The sequence below is a fragment of the Dipodomys spectabilis genome, unplaced genomic scaffold (genome assembly GCF_019054845.1).
Source record: "Dipodomys spectabilis isolate Male_0828 unplaced genomic scaffold, ASM1905484v1 ptg000098l, whole genome shotgun sequence".
Classification (NCBI taxonomy): domain Eukaryota; kingdom Metazoa; phylum Chordata; class Mammalia; order Rodentia; family Heteromyidae; genus Dipodomys; species Dipodomys spectabilis.
In genome coordinates, this window is record NW_024870775.1 from 19,523,981 (window position 1) to 19,541,548 (window position 17,568).

Consider the following 17,568-nt stretch of genomic DNA (forward strand, 5'->3'; position numbering starts at 1 on the left):
GTTGAGGATGAGCAGTTCAGGTATAGGTACTATGTTGCATGTGTTGGAAATGATGCCCATTTTCACAAAAACTCTGGCTGCTTTCCAGAAAAGGGCCAACCTATTAATTTATAGAATTAACAATTTTGTTGTTTAAAAAAAATAAAATACTTATTTAGGTTGAAAACCATCTTATCAGATATTGCCTTCTACTGGGCATTTGGTAAAACTACAATTGACAAATTGACATCCTTGTCTTTTTTTTTTTAAGTATCAGCTAATTTAGACCTATATGAGACAATATATCAAACAGGTAAATGCGACTTGACAAGGCTATTATCATTCCTACTTATTATTTCAAAATAACAACAAACTGCAACCAAGATATCACATAATTGAGATACCTGACTATAAATATTTTTGTTCTTCACCCAGAGATAAGTCTTATGTCAAAAGTAATCCCATAGATAGGCATTATTTTTTGGAGATTTTTTTTTTCCTCTGTAACCTCTGCCTCAATAGAGGATCTCTGAATGTTGGGATTATAGGTGTGAACTACCATACTCAGTAGGTGTTTGTTTCTAAAGTCCATTTCAAGTCACAGAAGCCTGTTTGCAAGTTCTTTGGTAATTTTGAAAACTTTCATCCCTACGCCAGGTTTTGCCATGTTTTCCTCTTATTAGTAGTATTATTTTTTGTTGGTTATGAGGCTTGAATTCAGGGCCTGAGCACTGTCCTTGAGCTCTTTTTGCTCAAGGCTAGTGCTTTACTGCTTTGAGCCACAGTTCCACTCCCATTATTTTGAGTGGCTAATTGGAGATAAGAGGCTCACAGGGATTTTTCTCCCCACTCAGCTGGCTTCGAACTATGATCAGATCTCAGCCTCCTGAGTAGTGAAGATTACAGATGTGAGTCACCAGGCCTGGGCTCCATGTTTTCTTATTTAATGAATTAATACTGAAGTTGTATTCAGTACTCTGTGTTGGCTATCATAATAGCCACTGGGCTTATAGTTTAGATGGAACAAAAGATAGAATTCAATAGATAATTGTAAGAGTGATGAACTGCTAAAAGAGCAGTGTCTATAAACAGTATCAGTGGGAATGTATGAGTGAGAAGTAATAGATGGAGGAGGCTAGCCAGTTTATGTTGAGTAACTGTTGAGAAGTTTTTGGAATGGTTAACCATGGCACAAGGTGGATGTGAAGTTGTTTTGGGCTGCAGCAACCCTCTGGAGGACTCTAGGGAGTCTGAGCAAGGCCAACACCTTGTGAGTCTGGCCCTCTGGATTCAATATGTTACATATGAAGAAACATTCTAAGCTTACTCTAGTAGCTTAAGTCTTGTGAAGTATGCCAGGGCACTAGTTAAGGAGGAAGCACTGATAATAGCACCTGGTGGATTTTCTGCTGGAATTGAGAGAAGTGATTGGAACTAGCATGAGAGGGAAAATGTGTCTTTCATCATGAGTGAGGATGGATGGTTGTGCCACTGACAGGAAAGAGAAGGGAGTGCAGTCTCATGACAATCACAGAGGTCAAATTTGCTCATGTGTTTGAGATATTGGAGCTGCCAATCAGTCACCTCACTTTTGCTGGCCTTCACAAGGTGATTGGGATTGAGTTAGTAGTTTCCATGTCCCAGTAAGTGGAAAGAGAGCTTGGAGAGAGAAGTGATAGGGTCAGTTTCAGAAATTCCAGTGTTTGATGAGAGTGAATGAGAAAGTTACTGAAGTAAGCTGAGGTTCCAGGAGAGATGGGAGAGGACAATGAGGGGAAGCTGTTTCCTGGAAAGCAGAGGGGGAAAGGTTGCAGGAAGAACCCACAGTGCAGAGCTCTACTACAAGGTCCAACTCAGGCCTCCAGTTCTTGGAGAGCAGAAAGCACTGGTAATCATAGCAAGAACAATTTTTGCAAATGGGCAGGTGCCTTCTCAACTTCACATAAAATTTTGAGTCTGCATAGGAGTGGTTTTCTCTCATTACATTAATGCTCTAAAAACGTGTGTTCCCTTTAATAATCCTAATGAGGAGCTTACAAGAGCTTTTTTGCTCCTTTGCTGTATTTATTTCTTCCAGTTTGTCACTTTAGCTTTCTCATACTACCAACCTCCTTTAGTGTTTAAATCTCTGGTAGCCCATGTTTTCTTCTGTTGTGTTCCTGCATCGGCACTAACTGTTCATTTATACAATGAAAGTCTTGACTGCAAGATCTGTTCTCATTTTTGTTGTCTACTATGTAGAAAATGGGTTAAACTACTAGAAAAATACTCAAAATCAAAACCGATTTCATTTTCAGTGCTTAGATGATTAAATTCTGCTTTCTTTGTATGCTCTACCAACATCTGTGATTTCAAAGGCCAGTATGGCAGTGTGGTATGGATAGAAAAAAATCGTATGAGTGCTGTCTCTGAGTGGGGCTTATAATGACTTCAAATGATTCTTAATGTTTCTCTCCCCCCCCCCCCCCATCCCCAGGAAGTTTGAAAGAAGCAGTACAAAACTCTATAACAAAACCCTAGACACACAAAATCCTAGATCATTTCTGATTATTTGCATTTCTTCTGTAACTTAGATATGTGGATTCTTCCCAGTTGCTTTTGTATTGGTATCCTCACAAAAGAAAGATACGAAGTTGGATACCCAGTTATTAATAGTAGATTAATTACAAGGATTTCTTGTATAGCTAGTCAAAGCCATTAGAATTAGGTAAAGGGTATCACTTTGAAGGACAGAGTAACAAAATATTCTGTATATAGTTTGAAGGATGAAAAAAAAAAAACAAGCCCAGTTTTAAAAAATTAATGCAGAAAATTGGGAGGACAAGTTAAAAGTGATAAAGTTACCTAGATACCTAATAAAAAACATTGTAAGTCAATAGAATGCTATATGTTACTGGTTTTCCTGCACTTTTCATGGGAATGCAGTGAGAAATAACTAAGAAATTACTTTTAGTAATATGTGACCCATTAGAGTGAAAAAGTGTGTGCCAAGCTAGAATGAATGAATGTGCTAGAAAGATCACACTACATGGAGAGGATCAAGGAAAGCATTTCCTTGGCTCTGTTTTCTTTAGCTGGAGAGCCTGAGTTAACCAGAACTATTTTACCAATACCATTTTTCTATGGGAATGATAATGGTCCAAATAGTAAGCATTAACTTTCAAAATTAGCCTCTAGCTTGTCCTTATATCATAAAGAGTCTGTCTAAATTTTACTTTTTTTGAGTGTCAACAATGATGGCATGTGTTTATTTTTGTATGGTGTGAATACTCAACTTCTCCAGACTCTACTTTTTAAATCACCCTCTTTCAGGGACCATGGCAATATGTGTGTTTTGTACTATAGAACTCTAGTCTGTATCTTTTGAGAGTCCTAAATTCTTCATATTACAGTCTTCCCTCAAGGTGGCAATGGAAAATACTAGGACCATGGTGGATCCTTCTAGAATGCATGTACCCAAAACATGTGGAGAGTATTCTCTTAACGTCTCCTATCTCTTTCCCTTTTTGAACCTGAATTTCTTTTATATACTTCCTGATGGATTTAATCTGAAAATAAAATAATACAAATTTCTTAAACTGTTCAAATGAATCACAATGAGGATGTAATATAGGTCAGATAATTATGTGTGTGTTTTTTTTTTTCTTCCTATGTAGGAATGTTGTCTCTGCAATTTGAGAGGTGGTGCTCTGAAGCAAACTAAGAACAATAAGTAAGTAAGATGTTAATTGCCATTGCATTTCATCCTTTTTTCTCCTCCCTGAAACCTCTACAGGGCGGTTTGCTTTACCTTTATCTCATTGCATATGCTGTTCCAAAGCTTATCTATGCAGACCTCAGGTTGCGATTCTGTGCTTCATAGTCCCCTGCTGCCAGCCCCTGAGAGACCATTCTAGCCTTGCTTCTGCTCCATTCTGAAAAATAAGCCCTTCTGTACTAACAGAGACTTTAAAGTGAAGTAGCCCATATTGTCCTAGTACTATTAGAATGCCAGGGTTTAGAGATGAATCCTGTTACTGTAATGAAGGCCAAAATACCTGAAAGCAGTGAAGCTGTTATGTTCAGTTACATTAAATCAGCCATAGTGTTAACAGTAAAACAAAGTCATTTGCTTTTAGTAACTGGAATGCCAGATCTAGCCCCAAGATGTGTTTCCTTTGGCCTGAACGCAATTTTACCAGTTTTATCCAGAGTTTAAAAATTGAGGTTTTTACATAAGAATACAGATTTTTTTCCTTTAAGTTGAAAAAATAATTGTGCATCTCTATTTGGGATGAAATTTGCTCTTGGTAAGGCAGGCAGTCCATTGGTCACTATTATTTCCCAGGGTGCACTAATTTGCTTACAACTTGTCTGGGCTCAAAGGCACCGGAGTTGGGACTCCTGGTATAATGGAATGATAGAGTTAACATAATTATGTTCATGTCCATTTTTCTGATTGCTTAGAAGAAAGGATAATGACATTGATCATTCCTGCATGCATAGAGTTTAAGAAACCAGTGTTGCTTGAACAGGGAAAATCTTTCACAGACCTAGGCAATATGGTTAGCACTATATTAGGAAGTCCTTGCTTGTGGTTGGTTGTTGCACAGTCTGTGTTCATTCAGGCTGTGAGTTGAGTTAGGTGGTTCCTCTAACATGAAAAGAAATGGTGCTTTTTCTAGAGCATGCCAGGTTTTGTTGAAATGTAGAAGAATGCTGTGGTGGGCCTGACGCTTGTCCATAGGACAGAGTTTAAGTGAAATACGTATGCTTTGGCCTAAAAACAAGTTGATATTTTTGGTAAATTTTCACAATCTCGTCAAACCTCACAAGTCTTTATTTACAAGTATAACAGTTCTGAGACACTGCATAGATTTAGTAGTAAAGTTGTTGTTTTACAGACCATTTCAGAATGTAAAAGAAGATACTAAGTTTTAAGTAGGAGACCTGGGAACACTGAAATTTCAATTCTCTTTGTCTCTGAGTTTGTTTGTTTATAATTTGTCATGAGAAACAATTTAACTAAAACCTGTCAGTATTTTCTTCTAGAAAACTTGCTACTTTACTTTATGACTTATATATTATTGAAAAGGTAATATGCAGTATCAGCTTATAGTGTTTGTTTGCTTGAACTATTCTTTTTTTGTTTTTGCCACATCATTTAGTTAAGCATGTTCAGCATGCCCACCTTTTAGCATTAAATGAACCAGGAAACTCACATTTAGCATAGTGAGTATAGTAAAATGCTATGAGCATATCCTATTCTTTCCCTAGTTTTTCATGTCATAATGTTATACAGGCATGGTGCTGAATCCCTCCTGGTGTCATTCAGGAGGCTGAAAATTCAGAATCTGTTTGTGACGGATTTGGCCTGTTGGCTTTTTCTCACCTGTGTGTTTGTCATTTTGAAATTGCCATCATCATCAGGTTGAAGTATGAAGGTATGTAAGTTTAGGGAACTTTTGTTCATGTTGAATGTCTCCTTTCCTGTAGGTGGGCCCATGTCATGTGTGCTGTTGCAGTCCCAGAAGTTCGATTCACTAATGTCCCAGAAAGGACACAAATAGATGTAGGCAGAATACCTTTACAGAGGTTAAAATTGGTGAGTGGCACAGCTGCTTCTTCTTCTTTTTTAAAAATCTCATCAATTAGTGGTAATTTCAAGTTCTGAATTTTTCTGTTAATGCATGCATTCCCTTAGCTTCATTTTATTCCTATCTTTATTTTCTTTGTGCCTAAATTATTTATTTTTATAAATTCTTTTCCTGTTATATTGTAATTCCTCAAACTTTATTGAAATGAGGGCAAGGATTGATATATTTCCTGGACTAATGGGAAATTTCAAGCTATAGGATATCTAATGAAATTTGTCAGTAATAGATTGAACTTTCCCAACTCTCTAAATTATTGAAATGTTTTTCTCTTTTACTTCTCTTTGGTTATTCATGACTTAGCAAAAATATATTTAGCCTAATTCATCATCTCTTTAGAACAGACTTATGGAAAAATGCAAAAGCTTTCATTATTTACTAAGGGATTTTCTCAGTCATATAGGAACAAGCCCCTTAATATTCCAAACTTTGGCCAATTGTCATCAAAACTGCTCTGAAACTTTCGGAAAATCTTCTGATTGTTTTTCCTAATTAAGAATAGTTTTTCATTGAAAGTATAGGCCTTTGACTTCTTTAACATTGAGGCAACTTTGTAGTTTTATTCAATTGTGAACCCTTAGTTTAGGTTGTTCCATTGCATATTTAGTGAAAACTTTCCCTAAAGTTAAACTGCATGACTGTAACATGCTAGAGCATGTCTTACATGTGCTCTTAAATTCTTGCTATTTTTAACTCAAGGTATTTCCACCATAGAGTATTCCAGACACTATGACTAAAACACTTTCTTCCTGACTGTTGCTTGTTTTCTTTCAACTCTCTTCTGCATGGGAAGCTGAGCATGTTGTTTCTGGGCCTCTCTTTTAGAAATTTAGTCTATCTCTTGTTCTCACAGAGGAGTCAGTGAGCACTATAATTTCCCATCATTGCGCCATCAAAATTTCACGCCAAGAGATTCTGTGTGGCCTTTTCATAGAACTGGGGCTGCTCTTGACTAGTTGAGTGCTGGGATCAGGATACTCAGGATGTACTCAGAATGGAGTAGCTAAAGAATTGGAGAGTATTGTGGAAATGAACAGTTCAAATGGTTTGTAAGTGATTGTAAAGAGAGGTGACCAGTGTTATTCTTCAGCTACTGGACTTCTATAGGAAACAGGAATAATAAAAATACCAGATCCCTCAACAGACAAAAAAATTTCAAGAATTAGGACTATAAGGCAGGATCTGATTAAATGGCCACATTTAATTAGAATTAAATGTTTAGTGAATCAAATACTATAAATGTTTCTTTTTTCCTGAATATAAAAGTAGATTTTATTTGTAAAAGTTCAAGTAATACATTTTGAAATCACACCTGATTCTCTTTCTGGATGCTTATGCACTGCCCTTTAGCATGCTTGGCCTGGCTCTTGAGGCTGGCGGTACCCTTGCTGCTCTAGAGAATGCCTCCATAATGATTGAATGTTACACCAGTCCTGTTCCCACAGCAGGGAAGGACAGCGGTAGTTTCAAGCCCATTTAGGGTAATGCATCTAGACATCTGATGATTGCATTGGAAAAATCTGCTTCATCTTGATTGTGAATATAATATATTCTTTGTTCAATGCTTCCCATCTTTAAATGATTGACATCACAAAAAGAATGTGTCCTTACTGAATTTAATTAGCTCATCTGAAGTCTATAAAAATCACTGTACAGACATGTGCTGATGCCTGTGACACATTAGGTGAAAATATCAGGCCATCGTCCAGGCATTTTTCTGTTTTCTGTTATGATTTTATACTAACAAATACCTTTTTTGAGGGGGATAGGACAGTATTTGTCAGAATGCCCGTAGTGGTTTTTCAATGAAGTTCTGCAAGGAGAAAGTTCATTGTAGGCAGGAACATAATCACCCGAACATCACCTGGGTAATAGAGTCTAAAGCCCAGTCTCCACCAGTAAGAATCCATAGAGATCAGATTTAGGCTGGCTATGATAACATTTACAAATGGTCTTGAGTGAGTAGTAAATGTGGCTTCCCAGGAAATAGGACGCTCTGTCATAAACATAGGATCAAATGTGAGTTTTCTAACATGAGGACTACAGCACCGTGTTGAAGCCTCTTCTTTGTATATCCCACAAATATCACTGTAAGCATTTGGACAAAGACCATTCCAATAATGTCCATGAATATAATATCCATGAAAAATAGCTCATCATTGGCTTCATGTTTCTAACATTTGAACTTCAGTAATCTAAAAATACGTGGCCAGCGTATGGTGTGGTGCCACATTCTGTAATCTTAGCATTTAGATGACTGAGGTTAAAGATCTAGCACTATTGTCAGTTTAGACCAGTGAACTCTTTGTTGGGTGACCTGTAATGTGCATCGTAGGATTCTGATACCTCTGACCAGATGCCAGCAAGTATCTTTTGCAATGCAGAATTGCCCCCATCTGAGAACTGACTGGTTTGCAGGAGTTACTTACAACATAATGGCTTACAACATAAGCCCCTATCTATACCAAGATAGAGAATATATATTGGAAAGTGAAGAAACAGAAATTCCTTAGTGGTTTTAAAAAATAAAATTTGGACATTTTTGATGTTCTTATTTGTCAATAAAGTAAGGGAGAGAATTGGGCAACATATGTATAGTAAGTAGGATTATTATTTATAATTTCATGCTTTAACTTTCCTGTTTGTAGAAATCAAACAACTGATGGATACTAATCAGATTTTACTAAAGATTAATATTCTGTGATGCTTGTGTATACACATAGTAAGCACTTTGTAAATATTTATGCAATGAATAGAAGGCAGAATACCATTTCTCATTTGTGCTTCTGGTTTAAAATGATCATGATTGGAGGGGCTTGATCAGATACCAGCAAATAGTTTGTACCTTTTTGTGGTTTCTCCTTTAAACATAATGGAAGTTTATTCACCCACATCTGTATCCTTCACTAAACAAATAATTCCATTACTTATTTGCATTCTGATGGAAATTGGATTACATCTTAGGGTCTGATAGTACTTCAGAGAGCCTGTGAAACACTTGTCTATTGGTTGAAAATTCTGATCTTCGATCCTCCGGTTACTGGAAGATTGGAAACTGGAGTGCATTAGTTGGTGCTTCACAGTGAATGAGAACAGCCCTAATATTCAATGTACATATATAAAAACAGAGCCAGGTAACTTGAGATAAGTGGGGTTGGGAAGGAGGAGAAAAATGAAAAATTGGTCAAGATTCATTGTACTTATAACTTGGCATGTTGAACTGAAACTCCTTTGTACAACTACTTAAAGACAATTTAAAAAGATTGTGATAAAGCAAAAAATCAAGTTGGTCCTTCCAGAAGCAGCCGTGAATTCATCTGTCTTGGCAGATTCCACAAGGTGGTGCTGCTGCATTAGTTTTTCTGTATGTTTCCTTTCAACTACCAATCCTTTCTCTTGATCTTACCAGAACCTCACCCACATTTATAGAGGGGGTATGCGAGGGAAAAAGAGGGAGAACATGTGTGTTGTACACAGGGTTACTTTAGCCAAAACTGCAACCAAGTCCTCAAAAGTACCCCTTGTGACACAAAATTGCTGACTCCAAACAGCAATCTTTTAGTTGTTTGCCATTTAGCCCTTAAAAGAGCTGCTTTCCCTAGAGGCAATTTAGTATTTTTCTGTACACATAGTTTAAAACACTAGTAACACCTATTAACTGCAAAGAGGCTTAAAGAATGACGTATGTTGCTGGCATCATTGGTTCATGCCTCTAATCTTCTCTATATAGGTGTCTGAGAACCAGGGATCATGGTTCAAAGGCAGCACAAAAAATCCACAAGATGAGCAAAAAAACTAGCAAAAAGTGTCAGGTTATTAAGAAGAGACCTTCTGGACAGGGAGGAAATGGCTGGTTGTTACTTTAGAATGGTCATGCCCTAAAGAGAGAACCATTTTTCTTTTCTGTCAGTTTAAGTATTATTCTGATTTTAATTGCACATTTTGTGTTACTTAGCATTTTTCTTAATCTATCAATTTAAAATGAATTCATTTGCTTCTCAAGTACTTTTCCATATGGCACAAGCCATGTGGTGGCAAATTTTTACCATTGCCAACCATTTCTGTGAGTGCAGAAGACCATTTTCTGTTTAGCCAGAGAATACCAAAGTATTGCATGTTGCAGGACAAAGAATGAAGAGGAAACTGAGGACATGTTTGTCCTCCTTCCATATAGGTGTGTTCCAGGACAACCAGTCTATAGATTGGTTCAAAGTTACAGGGGCCTCAAACCTAAAAGTAAAGAACTGCCTGCAAGATTTAGGAGTTAACTCATTATGCTTTCTTCTTCTCTTCTGTCCAGTTTTTCTCTGGTAGTGTGATTAGGTGGCCATAGTCATACCTGAATTTCTGGAATAGGAACAAAAGGGTATAAAGATGAAAAAACAAAACTGGAAAAGTTGTAAAATATATCTTACATTAGAATGACTTCTTGCTCTTAAAGTAGGAAAATATGCCTATACAAATAGAATAATTCAGGACTTAATTTTAGAGAGACAAATGATATTTTATGCTATAGTCACACAGAAGTACAGCATAGCAGTATGGCTAGGAAGCCAATTACCATTGAAGTATTTAAATCTGACTAAAATTTAGTGGAAGGACATTTTGAAAACTAATAGAGTTAGAAAATTACAGATTTGGGGTATTTGTTACATAAATACCACAAATGTTTATGGCATGCATTAAACACTTCTTACAGATTGACTTAATTTAAAAAGAAATCTGGAATTTTCTAAATAAAACAGCAAAGCAGGTTTGTTGGTTGTTGAAAATCTCAAAGTTGCTACAAACTCTAAATAGAATTATTGCTTTTAAACATTTTTCTGTTTGTAAGTAAAGTTTTTCAATAGGGTTGTAACATTACTTCAATATTGAATTGTGCATTTCAATACAGGTGGTATCTATTTTGAGCTCTGCCATTGCAAAAAACACTTGGCATTGTTCATTGGGCAGAAATGCATCTTTTTTTCTCAGTGGCCTAGCACAAAATCTTTAGTTTCTGTTTCTGTAGACATTCTTAAGATTTTTACATTGGAAATACTGTTTCTGTGAACAAATAGAGGGAGAAATGAATTCTAGAATAGCTGAAGTTGCCTCTGGGCATCCAGTGACCTCCTATTCCCTATTTGACAAGTGAACCAAGCCAGGCACAAGTGTTCTCTGAGTGAAGAACATTATTTTGAAAAGGAATTTACACTGCATTGATGACTGAGCTACAAGCCATTCAGTATCTGGCAGAGACCATACTATTCTGCTTAGAAGCTTCCATACACTTTAAAATTTGTACCTTAAGGCAAATAATAGTGAACCTGAAAGCCAAAGATTATAGTTTTGAAAGGTACATCAATTCTGAAAATAGAGTGGTTTCACTGTGGTATTCCATCTGAAGAGTTGAATCGGGGAAAAATACAATCAGGCTTCCTATTTCTTAGAAAAAAGCATATGTTCTCTTGCAAACTGACTCATGTTATCAGATGTAGTGAATACTAAAAATAGAATTACTGAGAGAGGGAGAGGTGAAAGGAGAGACAGAGAAGAGAGAGATGGAGTAAGTCTCTCAGGCTATAAGATCACTTAGTTTTATTCAGTTAATGTTACAGCAGTGTTAGTGAGCAACTCTTTGTCTAAAGGAATCCATGTTGTACTTCACAGAGCCTCTGTTAATGCATTTTGGAAATGTAAAGACATTGATTAATTTTAATCACATTAAGGGAAAAATAGTAATGTTGTAAAGGCAATAAAATAGTTATGTTCTACACTAACTTGTGTCCATAGGTATTTGCATAATTCAGTTATTTTTAAGGACAGAGGAATGCTAAGAAAATAGAATACATTGACAATGATGAGCAAATGAATTGTTTAAAGACAGAGAATAAGAAACTACAGGCCATGGTGTTGGCTGTGCTAGGACTGATATAGTTCTACCTGGATTGCTTATTTAGATTCAGGCTTTGTGAACTACCAAGCACAATGTGGTTTCAAATAAAAAAGATAGAGAATAGATATTACAGTTCACATGAATGTGGTGTGCAGTGTCCTATTATTTAATAAAGTATAAAAATTTACAGTATCATTAACAATATTCTTCAGGACTTAAAAATACATGTTTCCAACTTCATACCATTTCAAAATACGTGTACTGTAAAAAAAAGTACATTAGTGGCTGTATAGTACTTAACTGTCAGAATGATTTGCTGCAGGGACTAGATCCTATTGCAAACTGTCAAATTTGTATATTGCTGTAATACTAAACCGTAAAATCTTTTGAGTAAAATGGAAAATGTCAGATGGGCATGACTACAAATAATCTACTTTCTGAAGGCTGTAGATGTCTATAGGAGAAAATGTGTAAATGCATGAAATGTTATCTTGTTACTATGGATTTTTCTTTATCTGTTGAGAGGAGAACTGTGAGGCAAAAGGAAATTGATTGGAACCTTTCAGTTTTCAGTTTTGAACTCATTTTTCCTGAAGACTAATTTTAAAAGCATTATTAGATAAGTAGAACTTCAAATAGTTTATGATTAAAAAGTATTGTGAGAGTAATCTTATTTTTTAGCTTGAATTGCTGAATGCTTCATTTATTACTGACCAATCTTTTAATTGAGTGAGTGAGTGAGGTCAGGGTTTTGGAGAGCCACTGCTCTCTCTCTGACTCTGGATGGGTCAATCCCAACAAATGCAAGCCAAACAGAGGCAGCTGGGGGATGACTCTGAGCAGCCAATTGAGTTTTGCTTGGTCAACCGCAACTGAAAGCAGAGCAGTTACAGTTTTTGAAAAGTATGCACCAGGAAATGGGCTCTGGCAAGAAGTGGGGTGGGGCTCAGGGGAGAAGGGTAGACAAATGAAGAGAAGAGGCAGGGTGATGTAGTCAGGAGTTCAATGCATATCTTTCAAAATTAAGAAAGTAAGGAAACGGGTTGGCTGGGAGGGGTGGATGAGGATATTGGAAGGGGTGACATTGATCAAGATGCACTGCGTTCATTAACTGCTTTGTTAAATGGCAATTCCTTTGTGTACCTACTTAAAGATAATTTTTAAAAAATGAGTAAATATCTTTTTAAAAAGGAAAGCAGAGTCAATCATAAAACTGTGGATTCATTATTCTTTGATTGAAAAGGGGTTCAGCTCAGTAATGGCCTTCACTTTTGTTTGTTCAGTATTTTAGTATAAATTAGGTTATATATTCTTCAGAAGGATGGTTTCAAAATTCAATAAGAAGGCTGAAGAAATGTTGGAATATATATTAGTTACTAGTCCTAGGGCTTGAATTTAGGGCATGGGAACTGTCCCTGAGCTTCTTTTGCTCAAGGCTAGCACTCTACTGCTTGAGCCACAGCACCACCTTTGCCTCTTTCTGAGTCTTTTATTGGAGATGAGAGTCTCATGGATTTCCTGCCTGGGCTGGTTTTGAACTGGGATCCTTAGATCTCGGCCTCTAGAGAAGCTAGGATTACAGGCATAAGTCACCAGTGCCTGGTTATAAAACACTTTTTATAGAAAGTGAGGGACTTTTAATACTTGCAGTTAATTTAACATGATTTAATAAACTCTGTGGTGTATTTTAGGCACAGTTACATAATTCAGTGATACCATTGTGTCACATGAGCTCATGGTTATGTAAAGGTACCAGCACAGTTTTTACTAGCAATGGATTGGATTTATTGATCTCCAAATCAAAGATTTTCTTCATCTGAATTGCCCTTTAGATAAGTAATTATAGGAAGCCTCATGTTAGTGTGATTGGGTGTGCAGGTTCTGAGTTAAAACTGCTTGAGTTCTGTGGCTTCCACTTAAGACAGCCTTGACCACAGAGATCAGCCCCTCTAAAGCTCGTCTGTACTGGGTGATGTTGAAGGAAGGAAAAAAAAAAGTGGAATAAAAAGGTCTAGGATGTAGTTGGCATTCAGTGAAAGCTGTATTATATATTATCATACTAATTTTTTTCCCCTCAATATTCTCAATAATGGTAAGGATTTAACTATCTTAAAAAGCCTTTGAGGCACTTATAACTACAATAGTTTTCTTTTGAATGAAATCTCATTAATCAAGAATATTTTGTCATTTCTATGAGATGATATAGAGAGGCTTTGCTACCACTCATGCCTGGGATTTTACTACCTTGCTCTCCAGTTATTGTTACAAACATTAAGATAGATACTGTTCTCTAAAACAGCAATCCAAAGTACTACAGGTATTGCATCTTTTAGAGTATAGGCATTGCATATAGAAAAATGATTTTGTTTAAGATGTTTCTACTTAACACCAGCCTGTGGCCTTGCCTCCATCCCTTTACATGGTGGTAGTAGCTCCAAGTCTTTAGTAGTTTGGGTTGGGACCTGGGAATGATTGTGATCTATAACAATTGTGCTTTATTTATTTCTTGCTTTATTCTCTATGCTCTTATAAAGGAAATGTATTGAGTAACTTCTCAGGAGGGATCCTTTAAAGTTAAGGAATCTGCTTTGGTAATCTGACCATTGCTTGGTGATAAATTGGATTAGAAGACTAGAGGTTCTTATGTGTGATTTTAAGTCCTTATTTTCAAGTTCTTCTGAGGTGTTTAATTTCATATTAATGACTACAGATGCCAAAGCCAGTTTTGAAAGCTAGTGATGTGATGGTAAATATTTTACACATAGTTGTCTGGAAGAAAAAGAAAAAACCTCTCATTGGTCACAATTAGGGATTTCAGTTATGGAAATACCTTTACCATGCCCAATATCAGACTATCAATATGATGTCAGCCAGCTCTCAGAATTTCTGAGCATTTAATAAGAAGCTCTCAGGGACTTGTGCGAGCCTGGTCCAGCATATTGTTAAAAAATGGCTGACACTTTGTCACAAATCAAATGGTGGCACCAAATAGTACTAGTTGTAATTATATTCTTTAGTGTCAGACACTTGAAATTGAAAAAAAAGAAAAAAGAAAAAAAAGCTACTTCTACCTTGGATGGTCCTTGATGAAGTTGTGAAATTATTAGAGATTGCTTTTTGTCTCCTGAGCACTTGCCTTTTTAGTGCTTTGTGTGACAAATAGGAAACACTCAAAAAGCATATCTACTGGGCACTGGTGGCTCATGCCTGTAATCCTAGCTAGGAGGCTGAGGTCTGAGGATTGTGGTTCAAAGTCAGCCCAGCAGAAAGCTCCTCATGAGACTCTTATGTCTAATTAAGTACTCAAAAATTGGAAGTGGTGCTGTGGCTTACAGTGATAGAGTGCTAGCTTTGAGCAAAAACAGCTCAGTGAGAGTACACAGTCCCTGAGTTCAAGTCCCATGACTGACACCCCCCCCCCCCAAAAAAAAAAAAAAAAAAGCATTTCTGCTGCTATCTGGAGTATAGTGGTCAAAGAAGAGCATTTGTGGGACTTTTTGAATTGTAAGTTATTCTAGCGACTTTTAATAAGAAAAAAGAGATAGAAAAATAGTTTTAAGGAATGACCAATGATTGTCTTATTTTGATTTGTATATTTCACAAAACCTTTCTAAAAATAATAGCATTTACATTAATTTTAGCTTATAATTAGTTATAATTTTTGATAAACCTTTTCTATTACCATGATATTGCCAGTTCCCCAATATTGATCAAATCAGTGGCAGTATTAATGCAATGTATCCTTTTGATATTTTGAAAAGATATGTGTCAGTATTTGGAAGATCTGTGTAACTCAGTGAAGCACAATATGCATTTCAGATAATGAAAGCATAATGTGGCCATGTTTTATAGTAAAACAGAAACTCACTAATAATGGCTTTGTATTTCACAACACTCTTAAGAAATTACTATTGAGCTGGGTGCTGGTGGCTCACACCTGTTATGCTAGCTACTCAGGAGAGTAGCTGAGGATCATGCTTCAAGGCCAGCTCAGGCAGGAAAGTCCTTGAAATTTTTATTTCCAGTTAACCAGCAGAAAACTGGAAGAGGTGCTGTGGCTCAAAGTAATAGATCACTAGCCTTGGGTGCAAAGCTTAGGGACAGCACCTAGGACTGGGGAGAAAAAAAGAAATTATTGGTTAAGCTTTGGTGAATGCCTAGTCACTAGATGGGAGACAGACAGAGAGAGAGAGAGAGAGAGAGAGAGAGAGAGAGAGAGAAAGTAAAGCTATTATCCCGAAGCATATACTACTGTGTTAATCTTCTGTTGTATGCTCATCACAAGGTTCATCAGTAGTGGTGGATGCATAGGGTTAGGGGAGAACATAGACTGCATATACTTAAGTTGGGGTCCTTGAAGACCATCTGGATTTGGCTTATATGCTAGAATACTAGAACCCACTGCTCTCAGATATATTGCTTTTTAAAAGAGTGCTACTGGATATATGTGGTGTTCTCCTAGTAGGCACAGTGAACAACGACTGCTATTTCTATGGATTTCAATTTGGTTAGTGATAATTATATCTTTTTTTGCATACATCTTCTGAAGTGTGGTAGTTAAGTGAGACAGTATCAGCTCTAGAAGTTTTGTTAATGTTGTCAGAGCAAAAGAAATTAAATAAGTTTAAGATGAATCTGAACCTATAAAAATTAATTAGTATGATGTACAAAGGATAAATAAGAAGACTTATGGAATTGAAACCCCTCTTTGTACAGCTACTTAAGATACATTTTTTTTTTTATTAAGCAAAAAGGATAGGCAAGAAGGAAGTCTAGTATTCTCATGAAAGATAAATGTGCCCTACATCAACACAATCACAGACTACATTGGATATTGGTGCCAGGATGGGCAGCACAGGGTTTTTCTCAAACCCACAGAAAATATTATTTTAGAGTCTTGTTTAGTTTTAATTCCAGTTTTAGTTTTACAACAATCTTTCAGAAATCTATTGGTTTCAGTCTTTATTTTCTTAGACTTTATTATCATATATTAATTAAACAAGAGAGATTTCACTGTGGTGTTTCCAGATGTGCATACAATGTATCCATGAAACTCACACTATCACTGTACCTATCCTTCTCTCCCTTTAACTCACATTATCACTGTACCTATCACCTCTCCCTTTTCCCAACAATTTCAATACATTTGGTTGTTCTGTTTCATGTATTTGTATAAAATACTGTAAGCATATTCGCTTTTATTTACTCCTTAGTTTTCTGCCTATATGATAAAAATTTTAATGATAGGCTATTTTTTTCCTGTTAATATAAAGCATATTCCTTCTTTACATAGAAATAAAAGGCTTTACTTTATGTGGGGAAAAGTAAGGTGATCACTTTTTACAGGAATGTATATGAGGTTAATTAAAACTTTAATTTTTTTCTAGAGCCATTTGTTGCTTATAATAAATTCATCTTAAAAAGTCATCAATTTTTAACAATTTTTGCTTTGGACAAAGCAAAAAAAATATTGCCATGAAATAATTTTTTACTAAATAGCAGACATTTTTCAGCAAAAAGAATCCTGACATCCTGGCAAAGGTGTAATTTTAATAGACTAATGAGCTTTCTGACCAGAGCAGACTGAACTTCATCTGATTTTTACAATGATGAATTGACGATGTCAAAATTTGCAATCTAGTCTGGTGAAATATTTTACTATGAAAGTTTAATTCTCATTTTTTATTTATGAAAGCAGTGGTACTGTCACGACAGCTTATAATATGCTGCTCATTTGGTATGATTTATTTCAATGAGTGTCACTGGTTGATGTGTTTAGTGATTGTTGACCCATAGTTTATTCTAAAAACTCTTAAGTGCTATGAAATATAATAATTCAGCTACCGTAGTAAAGGGGAGAGGGTAGAACAAACAGCAATCCACAGGTCTTTTCAGCTGTCTTTTTCTTAGCTTTCATGATGTCATGGTTTTGTACTTTATAGCTGCCACTTTGGGGCCATGGTGACACAACATTGATTATTATGGAGACTTTGTTCTACTAAGAAGCTTGTGTTATAACATTTGAGATTTCCAGTGTGTCATTATTTTAAAAGTTTTCTGGAAAAGTATGGATTAAGC

General features: G+C 36.1%; 1 protein-coding gene across 2 annotated transcripts in view; it reads left to right on the forward strand.

The window, feature by feature from the left end:
- Nucleotides 1-17,568, forward strand: part of Kdm4c (lysine demethylase 4C) — a 309,906-nt gene that overhangs the window by 209,913 nt on the left and 82,425 nt on the right. For both annotated transcript variants that reach the window (XM_042686652.1, XM_042686655.1), the window contains exons 16-17: nucleotides 3,636-3,691; nucleotides 5,455-5,563. In XM_042686652.1, the coding sequence (XP_042542586.1) occupies nucleotides 3,636-3,691; nucleotides 5,455-5,563 (165 nt within the window). The remainder of the gene's footprint in view (nucleotides 1-3,635; nucleotides 3,692-5,454; nucleotides 5,564-17,568) is intronic.